General features: G+C 40.5%; 1 protein-coding gene across 1 annotated transcript; it reads right to left on the bottom strand.

Annotated features, from left to right (window-relative positions):
• Positions 1–7,055: 7,055 nt before the first annotated feature.
• Positions 7,056–9,424, bottom strand: LOC147435332 (uncharacterized). The gene has a single exon (XM_086488400.1). It carries the CDS (start codon positions 8,553–8,555, stop codon positions 7,158–7,160), a length of 1,398 nt encoding a protein of 465 aa, XP_086344526.1. The 5' UTR covers positions 8,556–9,424; the 3' UTR covers positions 7,056–7,157.
• Between the last annotated feature and the right edge of the window lie 9,820 nt (positions 9,425–19,244).

The raw sequence follows: 19,244 nt of genomic DNA on the forward strand, positions 1-19,244 counted from the left end.
GCACAACTTTGCGAGGAGGAAAATCTTGAAAAAAGAAAAGAAAACATCAACATTGGCCAAGACAATACCAAAACTAGTGAAACCTAATATGGAGCTTTGATACAAATAGACATGGTTGTTCCGGTAATATCCAATATCAAAGAGTCATTCTAGTTTCTAACTACTTATATGCTCCAGAGGGTGACTGTTTGTCTAGGCACCAAGGATTTTTGTGTTTTCTTCTTCCATGGTTCAGGGTTGCCATCTGGTCATTAGTGTAGCCCCAAAACCTCAAGCCATTGACTGGGATCTTGTGTACTAAATCCACTACCCTAAAAGAAGAATTCAATTTTGTGTATAGCCAAAAATAGTGTATTGTCATTGACGACCACCACCACCCCAAAAAATCCAATGTACACCTGCTTTACAAACCTTTTCTGCAAATCCATGTGCCCTTTGATGCTCACAACACTTTACTGATAGATGACACACCGCACAAAGGTTTGCTTAATCCACTTGGCACAATTTTCTCCCCATCCTCATTTGAAGGGCATCTTCATGATTTCTACCTAAAGGACATTTTGAACCCAAATTTGTAGCAATTGTGTTTAAGCCCTTGTCTACTTCTGAATTTTTACTTGCAAATACAATGTGTTATGCAAACTCTATACATTAAAATGATTCTTTGCACAAGTTGGTGCCAATGCTTTGTTACGCGCACGCGCACACACACGTGCACGCGCGCGCGCGCACACACACACACACACACACACACACACACACACACACACACACACACACACACACACACACACACACACAGAGAGAGAGAGAGAGAGAGAGAGAGAGAGAGAGAGAGAGAGAGAGAGAGAGAGAGAGAGAGAGAGAGAGAGTCAAATATTTATCACCGTTAATGCACATTTGAAATAAAGATTTGTATATATAAAAAATATAATTTTTTTTGGAATAATTCCAGTGGATTACATTACAACAATTTGAACTCAAGCAGAAAGATCCCTATGGAGAACTTGCTTCTCCCTTCGTTGCATTACTTTGCATCCACCTAGAAAGAAATGAAATTTTGAGGGGTCTTTGTCCATCGTCTCCTCCACTATGTCACGTCAAAGCTAGAGTAGGGTTTAGTACTCCCTTATTGTTATCATTGTTTTATGTCTCTCACATCTTTGACATTGTTGTTCTCCAAACCTATTGAGTCTTGATCAATAGGCACATAGCAACTTCCGATGAAGTGAGTATGCTTGTGCCAAAAGGACGTGATAAGCAATTGAGTGGAGATCATATACTTGACAATGGAGTGTCAAGTACAATCGTACAACATATTCCATCCACCTCGTTTACATACTAGCATCGATCAAGAATCTTTTCACAAAAGAAAGAATAAAGGGAGTTGGAGACTTACATAGTCTTAGCGACATGTACATGGTAGGAGTGAAAAAGCTCAATAGAATAGAAAATTGCAAGCTTCACCAATTTAGTGGGTACAAAAAAGAAACCTTTGCAAATACCTATAGAGCTTACTCTGCAATGCCTCAGTAAATGTTGTGTTGAGAATTAGCTAGTCCATGAAGTTCTAGTTGATTGATGGAGAAACCTTTACCAATGTTCGTTTTTTATTCCTTTGGTTGAGTTGGTAGAAATGGTCATTGAAGAATATGTATTCAACTACAAGGCTCTTGCTAATTCTTTTTGCATACAATAAGATACCAATGTGAGCATAGGTTACAAAGGTGAGGTCTATAATGTGAAATGGGTTACAGAGATAAGGCCTATAATGCACTCCATGGGATCCCATTTTCCTCATACTACGAGGAAGGATAAATATCTATAAATGTAGGAGACAAATTAAGAGAAAAAAATTACGAGGAAGGATCAACATCTTAAAATGGAAGAGCTAATTGTAATAATCCATGTAGAGTTGCATCGTGGATGATGAAGCATTAAGACATTACCAAGATGAACACTCACATCAGAGTTAGTGAAAACGTGTTGAACTAAAATCTCTTTAAAAGTCTTCTTAAGAGTTTTTGCTTTTAAATCGAGTACTCTTGCTTTCCATGAAGAATGAAAATAATTTGTTGAAAATAGGACCTTTTTCTCCTACTGGGTGCATAAGAACCCATCCCCCTTTGCTTATCCTCTACTCTTGCCATAGATTATCTACATTGAGGGAGTTCTAAATGGAAATAGAGCTTATGCTAATGCGTGGCCTTCTTGATAGACTCATGTGAAGATTAGTTGGGGAGAAGGTAGAGCAACCCCTGGATCTTTTTGGGCGGGAGGAAAAAGTATCCATGGCTCTGAGAGTAACAAGAAAGATGACCTTCTAATGGAGAAATAAAAAGTATCCATGGCTCTGAGAGTAACAAGAAAGATGACTTTCTAATAAAGGGACATAAAGTTTTTAAATCTTTTAATGGATGGAGAAATATAGAAAAGTCACTATCTCTCAGTACCTGACGGCTATAGCGTCTCTTGGTAGTGGGTCCACATATTAAAGAAGAAGACAACTACGTAAAAAGAAACCTTAACTTGAAGATAAAATTCTATCAGGTTTTAATGTTTTCTCTTATTTCTTGATTTATTTCATGTTTTTTCTATGTTAGGTAGCATTGCTACTCATTGGGTGCACATTTTTTTCTCTCTCCTCAATATGGCCCTCTAAAAGACCTCCAAAATCTCCTAATTAGTAACGCTAGCTAAGAAACCCCATGTTTCACTCAAAGTCAAAACCCATAAAGGTCATGTATCATGTGATACGAGATATATTGGCTAGCAAATGCACCGAGCTTGTCAAAATCTATACGGATGACAACCCCACCGATGCACTTACAAAGAGCTTAGCCTCAAAGCGGTTTGAACATTGCATTGAGATGATGGGTGTCGGGTGAAGCCACATGCATGCTTCACACAAGTGTACATGTTTGTACATACATAGGCCATGTTGACCTTCAAATGGGAGATTGAACATTTGGTTTCAAGCCAACTAGGCTAGACACACACTAACCCATCACTAGCATGATTCACTTATCAATTTAATAGAACAAAAAGGAGTGGATGAGTCTGATTCTCGTCCTGTGCTCCACCACATGGTGTGTCTTCTCCTTCCTGCACTCAATAAACACATGCTCCACACACACTCTCATGTAGTGCCCGGAATGCTGAAGATAGGACTTTGTGCATCTATTCAAGAATAAAAGTAGGTTGTTGCAAAGTTTTTGCCTCTTAGCATCGTCATCAACATTTTGAATATTGTCTACCACCAATGCTGATTGGTCACGCTTGTTCATTGTATGCATCTCCCTCTTTGTGAAGCGTTGTATTCAAAGGGAGAGAATGCAACATTTGATAGACCTTTACTCCAATGTGTGAAGCTCCTCGAACAAAATCAATTGAAGCTTAGAGAGAGAGAGAGAGAGAGAGAGAGAGAGAGAGAGAGAGAGAGAGAGAGGTTTGAGGAGGGAAATGATTCAAACTTAGCCTTATGTTGGTTTTAGAAATTTAAAATGGTCAATAGAGTAGAGGCACAAGGTAATTGAATGCAATATTGAATGACAGATGCGAGAATGTTTTACCTCTTACACATAGACAATACTCCACTGGCCACACATTATTTTGCCGCATGTCGTCTATCCAAAGTTCAACAATTTTTTTTTGATGATATAACAAAAAATTGGAATTTGGCAAGTGGAATTACAATCCATTTTAGAACCCATGTCCAAGACAAGTTTTTTGGGCCAACTATTTATCATCCTAAGAAAATTGGAGCTTCAAGCACAAGAGAGCCCTCCAATGAAAATGATAGAGCATCCTAATAGCTTGGAACATCGCTCTCTCCAACTGAGTCATGAAGGCACTTGGCCTATATGTGCATTTTTTTTTCATAGTTAGGCAAGCCATGACACACCACCTTGCTCCCACATGTATCACCGGCCATGTTTGATGTAGCACATGGTCAACCACAAATCATGAGTCATATGCCAAGCCAAAATGCATAAAAGTTTGTATGTATGTTACAAAGTATGAGCGATTGCTAGAGGAACAACACCAAGAGAGCAAAATCTTGTGGACTTCTTGAACCTTTCACTATGAATTTGACACTTACTATCTTGTTAAGCTTTGTCCAAGCCCACAACACAAACGAATAACCTGAAAATTTTATCAAAAGAAATATAGGCATTGTGCATCTTTGAGGTTTGTTTAGAAGCTAAAGCCACGTTATTTTGTTTAGTGGGTGTAGTTCTTTATGTCTATGAAACATGAAGTCCAGCAATAGAAAAATTGAGGCATTTTAAAACAACAAATACAGAGTATCACTAAAAATAACTTTATCAAATTTTGAGGCTTGACAATAACTTGAAATAGCCAAATCCAAAATCACATGCTCTACATTCGTACAAAAATGATGCATTCACGGTGAAGTGTCATGACCTATTGAGCAAGGAATCCACTAAAAACGCGACCTGATATCACGTGATAAACCATACTCCAGCTCCAAATTCTCCTCAACTCTTGTGTAGAGTACATATTAGTGGAAGTGAAAACAAATTTCTCCTCAACATTTGGACCACTATCTGCATCACAATCTTCTATTGCATAAATTTGATTGGTCCACTTAGGCAAGGCTTCATAGTAGTCGTGTGCCTCAATCTTCTTTATGATCTTGTCATTGCAATACAATATCTACACAAACTTCTCCTCTTTGGAGCTCAATAGATGATTTCTTACAGTACTAGAGTGCACATACTTGTAGTTGCTCCAAGAATATATTTTCAACTAAGACCTAAATTAGTTTTCTATAATTGTATTTTACTTCAACACTAGTCCCGTAAGAAAAAAGGCATTTTTGGTGGCTTCATCGACTTTTGTAAAAAAATCTCCAACACTATGTAAGTTATCTAAACAAAAAATGATTTCAGGGAATTACGTTCAACACTCAATGTAGGTTGATAAAAAAAATAGTACAACGCTAAGTAAAGGTCTAAAAGTGTCTTTCCATGGCCAACTTCAACAACTATTTTGTGGACACAGACAATTTTTTTTCTATTCTCTTTTGAAATTAAATCACATCAATATTAAGCACATTCAAAATCTCTCAATAGGTATATGACAAATATGCCAAGCTTTTTTGACCTATATTCAAAGACTCTCGACATTTTTTACTCCTCCAAGTTAGGTAATGAAGTGCAATTTTACGTATAATTTGTTAATTTTAGAAAAGTCAAACTTTTATTCATGAGCTTTTCTTGAGAACTGTGTATTTGAAAACTTGTTTCATATCTTAAACCTATACGTAAGAAGTTTTATGAGGTTTTTATTTCATATAAAAAAGTAATATCTCATTTATTAGAATCTTGATCTGAGCTATTTTTCTGGCTTCAACCAATTTTGTGGCTCATTAACAAGTCTAGTGTTAAGGTTTTAATTTTTTTAAGGATCAAGGTTGTCAAAAACTAAAGACAGGTGTGGAGGGAGACCTGGTTGCCTTAGATAAGCAAGCTTATTGAAGTTAGAGGGTGCTCTATATATAACCCCCTCCAAAACACGAGGTTACAGCAAAACAAAGTTGAATATCAACAACACCATGTCATTGACATTTGAGTTCTTTATTTGTGGTTATGATTCCATGGGATCATCCCAGCATAATCCCTTGGACGTTTAGTACATAAAGTGGTGATAATGGGGGATGCCTATGCAAGCCTTGTGCTTAATTGATGGTATGCTACCCTAACCCAACTATAATGCACACATGTAGGGTTTGTAAGGGAGAAGACACCCTTTTGGCACTTCTTTGGGCATACAATTGAAAAAGTGCCTTAGGCCATCGTACGGGCGGGAACCATAGTTATCTGTTACTTTATCAAATAAATATGCATCATGCATGGTCTCGCGTGCTACACGAGTTATTTGTTAGTTATAACTATGCAACTATGTTCAATTTGGCATATATAGTTGCATATCTAACACATAGTTGATGCATTATGCCTCCATGACCACAAAATTCTTAGGACACAATGGTGTTGCTTTACGAGCCCGTAATGCGAATGGGGAGTAGGAGGAAAGGGAAAAGTTTGCAAAAATTAGAACTTAAAAAAATAAATAAAAATTCTTATGAAAGCATCATGTTGAAATATCATGGAAAAGAATTGTGAATGTTAGAAAAATGATTTTTCCCAAACACTAATAATTATGAGAGAAGTGGGAACTTGGAAGAGGTCAGCCTGTAGGTGCAATTTGAAGAAAGCCATTTAAAAATTCTATTTTTCATAGCACAAAATTATTAGTATTTGAACAATTCAAGGCTCAAGGCAAAGCCTAGGGACAAGCAGACTACCTACACTGCAAACCTACACTAGACAAAAATTTAAGCTAAAAAAACCATCAAAAGGGGACCTAGTGAAGACAAAGCTTTAGTTCAATTTTAAAATATATTGAAATGAAATGACTATCTTGTAGTAGTCAGTCAGGCAGGTCTTATTTTGGATTTTAAAATGTAGGTGCCTATAATAGCATAACATGGCTGATGATTAAATTAGAGTTTCACCCTGCAAGAGGTACATAGCAAGGAATCTGTGCAAGTGAAGCTTCCCATCAAAAGCAGAGAAAAGGCATGGAAAAAAGGAAGTTGAATGGAAACCACTTACCACCTCCTCACTACCAATGTGACCATAGAGGCATCATGTACTCGCAAATAAAAGTTAACTAATCACATTAATTTTCACAAGAAGTTTTGGGCAAATTCTCACAGTAATTCCCACATTGTGACTTACCTCAACATCATGAGCTTCTGCTCGAGAGGCACCCGGCGGTCCCTTGCCCCCAATCGTACCTAGCTTCTGCTCGAGAGGCACCGCATACCTAGCTTCTGCTCGAGAGGCACCGCATACCTAGCTAGGTACGATTGGGGGCAAGGGACCGCCGGGTGCCTCTCGAGCAGAAGCTCATGATGTTACGCATTGTATGAAAAACACTGAAAAAGACTCCCTTTTCCTACATGAGAAAATTTCTAAATCTTCTTGTGAAATTTGTCAAGAGCTTTCTTAATCACTCACTCAAAATTATAAGTCCTAATGTCTCACTTTACCATAACATTCCAATGAAGATGCCCTGTATACAATGTGTACATATAACTAGTGAACCACAACAACATTTGGGTTACTTTAATCATAAAAATATTGCAACAGAATCACTGTGAAAACTATACAAATGGTGCTTGAAGAAAATGTGATTATCTTCCCCCTAATCATGGGTGCAGCAAAGCTTGTTGACAGACTTGAGATCTTAGGGTTTGATGATGATGATGATGATGATGATGATGAGCAGAGAGGCAGGCCTCCTGTAGGCTTGCTCACCCATTGCACCATAGCCCATTGTGAGCACAAGCCTGTGTTCCCACTCAAATCCAAGTTCCTGCCGAGCTTTTGAACAAAATCTTGTGTGAATGGAATGGCCCCACTCAGATTGTTTAGACTTAAATTAAGCTGATAAATGTGAAATAGCTTCCCTAATCCACTTGGTATGCTCCCTGTCAGGTAGTTGCGCTCTAGCGATAACACCGTCAAATTCTTGAGCTCGCCATAGGCGTCTGGGATTACGCCATAATACCCTGAATTTGACAAGCTCAATGCCATCAGACCCTTATAAGCATTTAAGAAGCTTGGTAATGTTGTCCTCATAGGATTGTTATCTAGTATGAGATATTGCAGACCCACCATGCCTGCCATTTCAGCTGGATATGGTCCTGATAACATGTTGTCGTTAAGGGCCAAAAATTGCAATCGGCGTAAGTTCCCGAGCTTCGGCGGTAGCGTACCTCGCAGAGAGTTGAAGCTCAAATCTAGCTTCTGCAGCATTGCAAGGTTCCCGAGAGACGAAGGCATCGGCCCATTGATCAAATTCACACTTAAATCCAGAATGATCAGGTTGTGCAAGGTCCCCAGCTCATGAGGCACCTCTCCAGAGAGTCTATTGTCACTCAGATCAAGGTGCTGGAGGGCGGTGAGCTTCGACAGCTGGACGGGTATCCGCCCAGACAGCCCATTTTGGGACAAGCTCAAAAGCTGAAGAGCAGAGAGGTTGGAAAGCTCAATAGGAATGGTGCCCACAAGAGCACTGTTGGTTCTCAGGCTTAGCTCTTTCAATGTGGGGGCAAGCTTGACAAGAGAAATGGGGATGGTGGTGTTGAAAGTGGAGAAGCATTCAAAGATGAAAAGGCTTCTGAGGTGAGTGAGATTGGCGATGGCAGCAGGGACGGACGCATTGCGCATGCAAGCCGGGTTCGGGCGGTAGCCAAAGTCGAGGCGAGTCACGTGGAAGAGTCCGTCATCGCCTTGCTCGCAGACAAGGCCAGGCCACACATCTTCACTACATGGATGTGGGTGAAGCATTTTCCAGTCGATGCCGCCGGCCATCGAGTCCATGACGGTGTAGAGCGCGTCCTGCTCGATAGCGCTCATCGTTATGGCCTCTTGATAGTCGGCTTTCGCAATGCAGCCTAGCCTGATCAAGAAGAAGAAAATGAGGAGTCCCTGCTTGCTTAGCTTCATCATCTTTTTCATGGAGCTCAACTAGCCACAGCTCAGAATCAGGGAGATGGCATGGTCCATGTACATTTCTGCTTCAAAGCATTAATGAAGCTCATCTTTAAGCTTGTACTAAGAGAGTCATGGATGGATCAGCTTAACAAACTGTAAGTGATGTGTGGTACTTGTGTGTCTGTGTGTGCAGAGAGAGAGAGAGAGAGAGAGAGAGAGAGAGAGAGAGAGAGCTTGCACATGAAATACACTAAGTTTGTGTAGCTGTAGTGTGTGTACTCATTTTGTTATCAAAGTGGGTATGTGTGCTCCTGGGTTTTTGCGAGGTGTGCGTGCTGATGGGCTCTGCAGCTTGTGTGTGTGCGAGAGAGAGAGAGAGAGAGAGAGAGAGAGAGAGAGAGAGAAGAGACTTAAGACGCAGCGACTTAAAACCCCCTTCAAGGTGGCTCAAATATGCTCCATGCACATGAAGCTGATACGAAATCTGGCAAATGTCTCTCTGTATTCCTTTCATTGAAGTGAGTGATGGTATGCCCCGTGGGTGTGTGTGTGTGTGTGTGTGTGAGAGAGAGAGAGAGAGAGAGAGAGAGAGGGGTGGGGTATTTGGGCAATGGGGAGAGGCAGACAAACGCAACCGTAAAGCATGTCTGCTGCGCTGAGAGAGAGTGACTAGCCTACTTTTCCTTTCACCACCATTCATTTTCTATGCAAGTGCGTACTTCTCTCTCTGTCTCAGTGTCTCACACACACGCTCTCTCTCTCTCTCTCTCTCTCTCTCTCACACACACACACACACACACATTCACACGGCCGTGACGGACCCATATTAAGCGCCTCCACAGTGGCACACCCACTCTCCTCCGCCTCTGCAGCTCTCGAGTCTGAAGCAAGGACGCAAGCCTCAAGGTGGCGATCTCCCTCCCTCCCTCCCTCCCTCTCTCTCTCACACTCTGTGCAAAAAGCACGCACACATCCAATTGGCGAGCGTGCGCGTCTGACTCTATTGTGTATATGCTGAGAGAGAGAGAGAGAGAGAGTGTGTGTGTGTGTGGGCGTGAAAGACGCTGACGTGGCGTCAACACGGTCAAAGTTGAGGAATGGGCGGAAGCGGCAGCTTTTGTACCTCCGTTTGCTTTTAGGTCGAGAGGGACGCTGTGCAAGAGAGCTCAGAGAAGAGAGGCAGCATTTTTTAGTGAGGCAAATTTCCACACAACCATATAGGGCCAAATGTAGGTGCGTGTCTCCCTTGGTATCTCTGTAATAAGATCAAGCTTATCCAGAATTGTTATCATCTGATGGGAGCCCTTCAGCCGCTTCCCACTTAAGACTCCTAGAGATCCTCACGAGGCTATGACTATCTACAGAGGGTGAACATCACAACCTTGACATTACTATCCTTGTATGCAGGACCAATTTTGTTGCAAAGTAGAGACAGACTTTGTGGAAGAGAGGCAGACCCACATAACCATGAGAGGGGTGAATGCATTGTAAAAGAATGAATGATGCCCTCGTCAGAGGTTGTTCGTCAACCGCGCAAATGAAGAATGCATCTAGCAAGTGCATCCGACATATGTGCATATTTTTGGACCAGGAACAAACATCTATAACATAGAATCTCAAACTGTGCTGTGCAACTATTAACTTACCAGACCTAACCAAATCTATTGTAGGGTAAAGGAGCCACTTGTGAGAGGGGTGCCTTTCAAGTTTCAACAGTCATACACCCCCCAAATTAGAGACAAAAGTTTAGAATATATATACTTGGAATCTTGCTTATGTGTCAATTTATGATTTGTTGAAAAATGTACTATTACTAGGCCTTGAGTGTCTCTAAGCTCTAAAAAACATCAAATATTGACTTCTCTTAAATTGAGCATTCAAATTGAATCGAAGAAATATCAATCTTGGTAATACCTAATTCGTCATTTCATGATTGAATATGATGCAATTTTCACATTTCAAGTTTGAAAAAAATTGTAAATTCCTCCCCAAAATTACGATTTTTTTTCTTGAGTGCCTCTAAATTGGTTCCTTGTCTTTATGCCACCTTTAAAAGTGCCTCGAGATATTTTTTTTCAAGATTTTTTTATGATTTTAAGGGACCAAATGGCATTATGATAGTTCTCGGATTGCTCGAGAGTGCATTGAATGGTAGCCAAATGAAGTGGGAAGCAGGTAGAGAGGTGAATTTATGAACCATTAATGCCAGAAGAATGATGCTTACCTATTGGATTTCGACTTGCTTTTACACGCGTAAAATGGATCCTGACGAATGCCTACGGAGTATGCGAAAAGGTTAACTAGAAGGAGGGAATGGGCATGAAGCTAAACTTGGTGATCAAGGAAAGAATGGGTGGCCAAATGGTGGGAGAGGTCTTGAAGACAGGCTTCATGCGCCCAAGCCAAGCTGTCGGTTTTGATACCATTTGAAGGCAATGGGGATGCACACGTGCATGCATATAGAGCGAGAGACAAACACGCTGCCCATGAGAGAGAGAGAGAGAGAGAGAGAGAGAGAGAGAGAGAGAGAGAGAGAGAGAGAGAGAGAGAGAGAGAGAGATTTGTGGATGGAACTCCTGTAGCTAGCTTTGCAGCTTCCTTATTTAGTAGTAGTGTATTGTGATAAGAATAACAAAGAGTTATTAAGATAATGAGTTGGATGGATACACATAGTTGGCCGGGCACAATGGCCCTTTAACCCCAACAGAGTGTGGGGCAAGTAACCTCTTACCCTCTCTCGTCCAAACCTTTTTGACATAAAGCAGGGCTCTTCTCACCAAGAATAGCATGCACAAGGTGCAAGGGTAGAGTTGGCTTGTGGAGGGCTAATTTGTGGTCTGTTTTGCAAGCGGATAAGCTCCTCAAACATCTCTCTTCTATTACTTTCTCTACAAATAAGACTCCATATCTGTGAGGCTATTATATGCTTAATTACACACGCACAAAGCTACTATGTAGTACTTGTTACACATTGCCTCTTCTTCTTCTTCCTAGATGGGGATCTCTTCAACTACCGCACAGTGGTGTCAAACTTTGAAGTTCTCAATCTACTTAACAAAAAAATTTATGGTGAACAAGCAAACACGTATTAATTTAAAGTTTTTCTCGTGAAGATAATTAAGCACAACTTCATTTGGAAAAAAGTTGGCTTGTAAATCTGGCTCTCAATCAATGTTACATTTTTTCTCTTTTCATAACGATTGATCCAGCAATTGTTATGTGAATCTCACAAACTATTGAAAACATAGTTACTCTCTTTAATTAATTAGAAGTTTTGTTTCATTTATCCAATTCTCAGACATTGGTATTAGAGCACTTTGAATTTCCTTTAATTCTCAAGAGAGAACGGTCTAGGAAACTCTATGTTCACTTGAATCTAATCATAGATTGGAATTAACGCAAGGAAGTCTAGATCTTACATAGCACCATCATTATGTCTGATAATAATTTAGAAGAAGGGAGAGTAATAGATATCAAAACTCTTGAATAAATTAGTAATGTTGTTGCTCCTAATGAAGTTTGGAATGTTGATCGTAGATTGAAAAAGTCTATTGAAAACTCAGATGCAAACATTAGGAAAAGTTTGGACTCAAATTTGGGCCTTGTAAGAAATGCCATGTCAACGTAGAGAGAGATAATAGAAAATTCATTTTAACCCTTTTTCATACATGTTTTCTAAAATCTGGATATCTTATCATGCAAGGTACGTTAATTAAAAAACTAAAAAAGTATTCCAATCATGATAAGTACACGTCACTATGCGCGGCGGCTACTGAATTCAATGCCGAATATCTCAATCTACTGCATTTTTGAAAACTAAGCTCTTTTAACTTGCTTCCTTCTTCCCCCCCATTCCCTCCTGTGTTCTCACGCGCGCGCGATATTCAAATTTCCATTCTTCTATCGCGCTCCGGATATTCAAATTGCCATTCTTCTATCGCCCCCACCTCCTTCTGCACACAATTTCGATCAATCATGTCTTAGTCGACACTTGTAGCTTTTCCACAAAAAACTTCTATGAGGAATAGGAGACATGTATATCACATGCACATAGAGCTCTTACGGACTTATGAACCCCTTTGCAAGAAAAACAAACAGCACATGCTTTCTGAAGCTTTGAAGGAGAACTTAAGATCACAGGGCATGAAAAATGTGGACCTTTGGCTGGACGGCAGAATGTATCCAAAGCATCTTGTCACAAACTCTACTCCACCTTTTAAGGATATTACATCCTTAGTGAATTATGTCGAAGATGGCCACCATGGCTTGTATGGCTACACTGAGCAGTTGACTGCAAGAAATGATGTTCTGCAACAAAAGAGAGATATTGTATACAACTAGAATGCCCGCTTACACCAGAAAGTTGTGCAATGTGGTCAACAGGTTGAAGGCAGCAAGGAGACCATCAAGGAGCTTACATGGCAACTTAGAGGAAAAAAAACAGCGCTAGATCTTTGCCAAAGAGAAAGAAAACTAAGAGACATCGAGGACTTGAAAGTTGGCTCGGGAGGATCAAGAAAAGAGTGCAAGCCATCAAGTGAGTGCATCTATCCTTCTTAGGTTTATATTCATAGACTCTCACATCTCTTACTGCTAACATGCTTGCACAAATCTTTGCTTCACCCTGACAAGGAAGTGCCAAGTGTATCACAACCACCTCCTCGGCCCATTACGAGCTCATATTGAATCGCAAAAGCGTAGCTGGCCTCTTGGATGATAAGCGCTATGGTAAGATCGTTGCTAAACAACTTGACAACCTTTTACAAGAGAACCAACTCTCTGCATGGGACGTTCAATCAATTTTGGATGAAGCTGGTATATCCAATAAGGGATATGCTGCCATTTTCAAGTATGTAGCATCATTTGCGATGCTGTTTGAGTAGAAAAGGGTTTTGATTCCTAACTCCTCTTACTCAGGTCTGTGCAAAGACAAGTCAAAAAGTTCCGCATCAAGCACACACTACTTCCAAACCCTTTCTCTATTCAAAAAACAAGACGGGAAGTCAACGAGGAGATGCTTCAAAAGCTAAGAAGTCCTTTCCACATTGAATCGACATACTGATTGCCAAAACGAGAAGAAATGGTCTATGACAATGATAACAGTATTTTTTATGATATGATTGGGCTGCAGTCATACATTGTGCAGTTGCTCAATGTTACTCCTAAGAAGAGTGCAACGACGTCCTGAAGTTTGTCACAAGCTAGATGAGTGAGAGCTTGTAAAGGAGACAAAGGTTGAGCGAGTCACAATCACACTTATGAATAGAGCTATGGATGCAAGCATTGAACCAGATGATCCTCGAAAATTTAGTGTGCAATCTGAGCACAACGTTTTCCTTCTTACGACGTTCAAGGTGCATAGAAGTTATGTTTAAGATAATTTATCGTTATGTTTAAGTTGAATGCTTTTGAATGTTGTAGAAGGCGAGGACACTCCCAATAGGCGGGAACTGCCCCTTAGAAGGCTGAACATTGGAAGCAGTCACACTAGCAGTAATTATCGAAGGCAATTATTGCAGTAACTCATGGGAGCTATAAATAGGACCCGCTACATTGTATTCGGGATTCTTGGCTTCTTACCTGCTTGACTTTTGTCTTTTGGCTTTAGCTTTTTAAGTACTTTCGAGTTTACGAGCTCTTCGCCTCTAGCTTCACCCTATAATCATTGCTTCTGTGATCATCTGAGCTTAAACCCATTATACACTGTACTGGTTATCCTTGAGCTATTAATGTGAATCTACAAATACTCTTTCCAATTTTCCAGTCATGTCTCTCGTTTCAATATAACATTCCAATTCAGTTCCCTATTTCAATTCAGTACTCTGTTCCAGTCTCACTAACTGAACTGACGACATAACCAGTAGCTCTAAATTCTAACACTCGAATCAACTGTCTGAAGAGACCAGCTCCAATTCCATTTTGGCGATCATGGTGGTTAGAGCTGTTCGCTCTTCGACCAGAAAACTCTTATCTCTTAGTTAGAATTTTCAGTTGTACACATGGCACCTAAAGCTAGTCGTGGTTGCAAACCGTCAACCTGGTTAGGCACTGATTCCAACCAGATCGACCCTATTACTGAGATATCAAAAAGAGAGTCTGATCCCAAGAAGAGAGTGAGACTGAGGCTCATGAGGAGCACAATCATGCTGAAGAGGCCAGGGACTCTCAGCACTCTAGTCGTTCCAGGAGGATAAGGGTTGAGAGTGAAGAACGCAAAACCAGGAGTTCTCGGTCCACACACAAGGCAGTTGAGGCCAAGGGCAACAAGGGCAGTCGTCATAGTTCTAGCAGGAATTCAGAGAAGAGATAGTGACTGAAACTGAAGAAGAAGTTGACTCGGATGCTGACACAGATCAATCACTATAGGAAGTCTTCAAGACGAAGTCAGGCTCCCAAGGTCAGAAGAAGCAGAGATGATTCCAACCAACATGATTATACTTCTTCATTGAAGATCTCTTTCCCAGTGTTCAAAGGAGGAAAGAAAGATGATCCAGATGTTCATATTCAAGCTTTTGAATAGTATGCTGAGTTGAAGAATATTGATAAAGATGACTGGAGAAAATATATTCCTCAGACACTGAAAGATGCAGCAAGGAAATGGTATTACCATTACCCAGCTTGCCAACTCGAATCATACAACAAATTGCTCAAGGCTTTCAAGCTGGAGTATTCAAACAACAAGGGTGATGAGGACATCCTCTGCGAGCTAGATAAGATTAAACAAGGGAAATTATCAGCGAGAAGTTTTGTTGAGAAGATCAAGAAGTTAACGAGGCAGTTGGAGGAGCCACCATCAGAAAAGAGGCTACGCGCATGGTTTCTAAATGGGTTCCACCGTAAGAAGCTCAGAGAACAAGAGGTACCTGCACCAACAAAGAAATTTAATGATTTGGTGCAGAGAGATCTGAAGCTTGAACAACAGGCTAAGAAGAAGAGGAGCCACAAGAAGAGGAGGTCCAACAGTAGTAGTTCTTCCACTGAGAATTCCGATTCTAGTGAGACCTCCAACAGCTCTGACAACAGTTCATATGAAAAGAGAAAGAACAAGGCCAAGAAGGGGTCTTGGTCCAGGAAGCTTGATGAAATGGCCCGACAGATTGATGAAATCAGCTAGACCAGACAACCAATTAGGAGAATGGAAACATGGTGCTCAAGGTGCAAATCTAAAGATCATGTTTCTAATGAATGTCCACAATGTACCTATTGCAAAGCGTATAGTAATTTATGGAACAATTGTGGCATTCGCATTCATCACGTCAAGAAGGGAAAGGATTTGTCTCTAGTGGAATTTACTAATGCTGAACCAACTAAAGTAGAGACAACCAGTGTACCCCAAGAAGAGAAAACAGGTACCAGTGACATTGGTACTGGGCGCGGTAGAAACCAAGGAGGTACTGGCGGAGACCGGAGTCGTGGTAATTTTCAAAATTGAAGCCTTAACTGTTATACTTGTGGCAAGTATGGGCACTTTGCGGCTCAATGTCCAGAAAACTACTGAGACAAAAGCCCCAGAGCCAGTTCCAGTACGAGCAGTTACACACAGTAAAGGGGTAGTCATTGAAGAAATCCCAGATGAGCCGATAAAACCAGTCAGTCCTGAAACTAGAAAATGGGCTCAACAGAGAGAGGTATTGAAGGCAAAGGGTAAAGAGAAGGTAGTTGATGAATGGCAGGAGCAGAGAGAACTGGCGGCTCACAGAAGATGTAGCCAAGAAGTTACCAGATAAGCCAAAAAGTTCTGATGCTCGAGTCATTCAGAAGATACCAGCCCAGTCTTCTGAGAAAAGACAACCATATCAGTCAGGATCTGGAATTTCTGAGACTCTGCTGGCTGCAGTCCAAGGACTGGTGGAAGATCTACAAAACGTTAAATCAAATCTAACTACAATGGGAAACAATGAAGGGGGCAAAGTAGACACTAGAACAGAGGAGTGGCACTGTGAAGATAGTCCCAATTCCTCGATAGATGATAATAAATATTTTACTATTGGCCAAGATAGACTTATATGTAGTATTATCTGACAAGGATCAGACTGAAGAGCAAAGGAAGCAATTTCTAGATCAGTTCACTGAACTGAATCCTGGAGAACGACCAGTTCAGCTAATTTGATGGCCAGAGAAACCAGTTGACTCCAAAGAAGAATTCTCAAATTCTAGTACACCAGCGGCCACTGAAGAGGTGCACTCTGAAGAAGTTACTGAAGTTCATAATGACAGTTCAAAACTAAAAGGTCCGTCCTGGGATTATGCTGAGGAGTCAACCGAAAGGAAGGGAGGTGGGCCTAATTGGTTGCTTCCTGATGATTAGGAAATCAAAGAATGGAATCTGGGTTATGAGGAAAGTCCTAGATTGATCAAAGTAAACAAACACTTGAACCTAGGAATGAAGAAAAAAGCCCAACTCATGTTCCAAAAGTACAAAGACGTATTCGCATGGGAACATACCAATCTAAAAGGTGTAGATGCAGAGGTCTGTCAACATAGAATACCTCTGAAGCCAGATGCCAGACCAGTGCGTCTGCAACGATACAAAATGAGTCCAAACTATGCTAAGAAGGTCAAAGAAGAAATCGACAACCTTCTGAAGGCTGGATTCATCACAGAAGTTTCCAGTAGTAACTGGCCATTCCCTATTGTGGTAGTGGCCAAGAAGAATGGAAAGCTCAGAGTTTGTGTGGATTATCAAAAGCTGAATGCTCAAACCATCAAAGATCATTTTCCATTACCTTTTACAAATATTCTTCTTGATGAGATTGCAGGCCATGAGATGTATAGCTTTATGGATGGCTATAGTGGTTATAATTAGCTAAAGATTGCTCCTAAAGATCGGAGTAAAACCACTTTTATTACTGAATGGGGTGCATTCACGTATTTGGTCATGCCATTTGGTCTTTGCAATGCTCCAACAATGTTCCAACGGTGTATGATGGAGATATTCAGTGAATTCCTCCACCGATTTCTTGCCATATTTATGGATGACTTCACTATATTCTCAAATGAGGAGAAGCATTTTCTCTTTTTGGAAATGGTTTTTTAGCGGCGTAAGGAGAAGAGGATCTATTTGAATCCATTCAAATTTGTTTTCTTGGTTTGAAAGGGACAAATACTGGGACATATAGTGTCCAAGAATGGCATAGAGGTGGCCAATGATAAGATCCAGTGTGTCTAGCAGGCCAAGGCACCTTGCACATGCAACATCATAGTTAAGTTCATTCTTGGGATATATCAATTTTTATAGAAGATTTGTTCAAATGTTTGCTTCTAAGGAATTACCTTTATATGAGATCACCAAGAAAGCCAACAAGTTCATCTGGACTGCTGAATGTGAGGAGATCTTCCAATGTCTTAAAAATGCCATTATAAATAAGCCAATACTATGACAACCGGATTGGGATGTTATCTTCCATGTGCATGTTGATGCTTTAGGACTGGCAATGGGAGCAATACTGGCTCAACCAGAAGGGAGGACTAATTATCCAATCTATTTTGCCAGTCGGAGATTCAGTCAGGCTGAACAAGGATATACTACCACAGAGAGAGAAGCCTTAGAAATGGTTTTCAGTGCCACCAAGTTTTGACATTATTTACTGGGCAAGCTATTTCATTTCTATGTGGATCATCAGAGTTATTTTTTTATTAACAAAGTTAGTATTCAAGGAAGATTGATTAGATGGATGATTTTCCTGATGGAGTTTGAATTCCGTACATTTCACAAGCCTGGTAAATCTCATTGCGGTGCGGATTTCCTGTCTAGAAGTACTGATGGCTACTCAGAAATATCCTTGAGAGACAAGCCAGTAGATGCAGAGCTTTTTCAGGTGACAACTGAGGAAAACACCGATCCATAATGGTATGATGTATATTAGTTCCTTTCCAAAGGAGGATTCCCAAAAAACTGGACTCAGAATCAGAAGAAAGATCTGATTATTAGGAGTCTGAAGTTAACCATCATAGGAGGATTGCTCTATAGACTGGGAGTGGATGGGGTTTTTAAAAGGTGTGTGCCAATGGAAGGAAGAATGCAAGTTATTTTTGAAGCACATGATGGGGATTTTGGAGGACATTTCTCCACTGATATTACTTATAAGAAGATTTTGGAGGATCTGGATTATGGTGGCAAACTCTGATATCCGATGTTTGAAGTTTTTGCAAAACTTGTGATATATGTCGGAGAATGGGCAGACCAACAACAACTGATATGACTCCACTTATTTACTCCAGTTCAACCACTAGGAGTATTTATGAAATGAGGTCTGGACTTCATGGGACCATTCAAGAAGGTCACTCCAAGGAAGAACCGGTATATCTTAATGGTTACCTGTTATGTCACTAAATGGGTAGAGGCCAAGGCTCTTCCAGATAATACTGCAAAGTCCACTATTGTTTTCCTATTTGAAAACATTATTTGCTGATATGGATGCCCCATTGATATTTTGTCTGATCAAGGGACACATTTTATAAATGATACCATGGAAATTCTGATGGAAATGCTCTCAGTTAAGTATAGGATATCAACTCCTTATTATCCTAGGTGCAATGGCTAGGCAAAGAGCAGTAAGAAAACCATCAAGAACATTTTAACCAAGATTGTTCAGAAGGAACCACATCAACGGGCCCTTAAGCTACAAACTACTCTATGGGCCTACATAACAACTTACAAAGTCACCACTGGAATGACACCTTTGGTGCCAGAAAAGTCTCAGAGTGATAAAA

This window comes from Adiantum capillus-veneris, chromosome 18 (genome assembly GCF_014529385.1).
Source record: "Adiantum capillus-veneris isolate H3 chromosome 18, ASM1452938v2, whole genome shotgun sequence".
NCBI classification, from domain to species: Eukaryota; Viridiplantae; Streptophyta; class Polypodiopsida; order Polypodiales; family Pteridaceae; genus Adiantum; species Adiantum capillus-veneris.

Bases quoted from the DNA above. Each gene is read 5' to 3' on its own strand.
- LOC147435332 (XM_086488400.1), bottom strand. From the start codon at position 8,555: ATGAAAAAGATGATGAAGCTAAGCAAGCAGGGACTCCTCATTTTCTTC.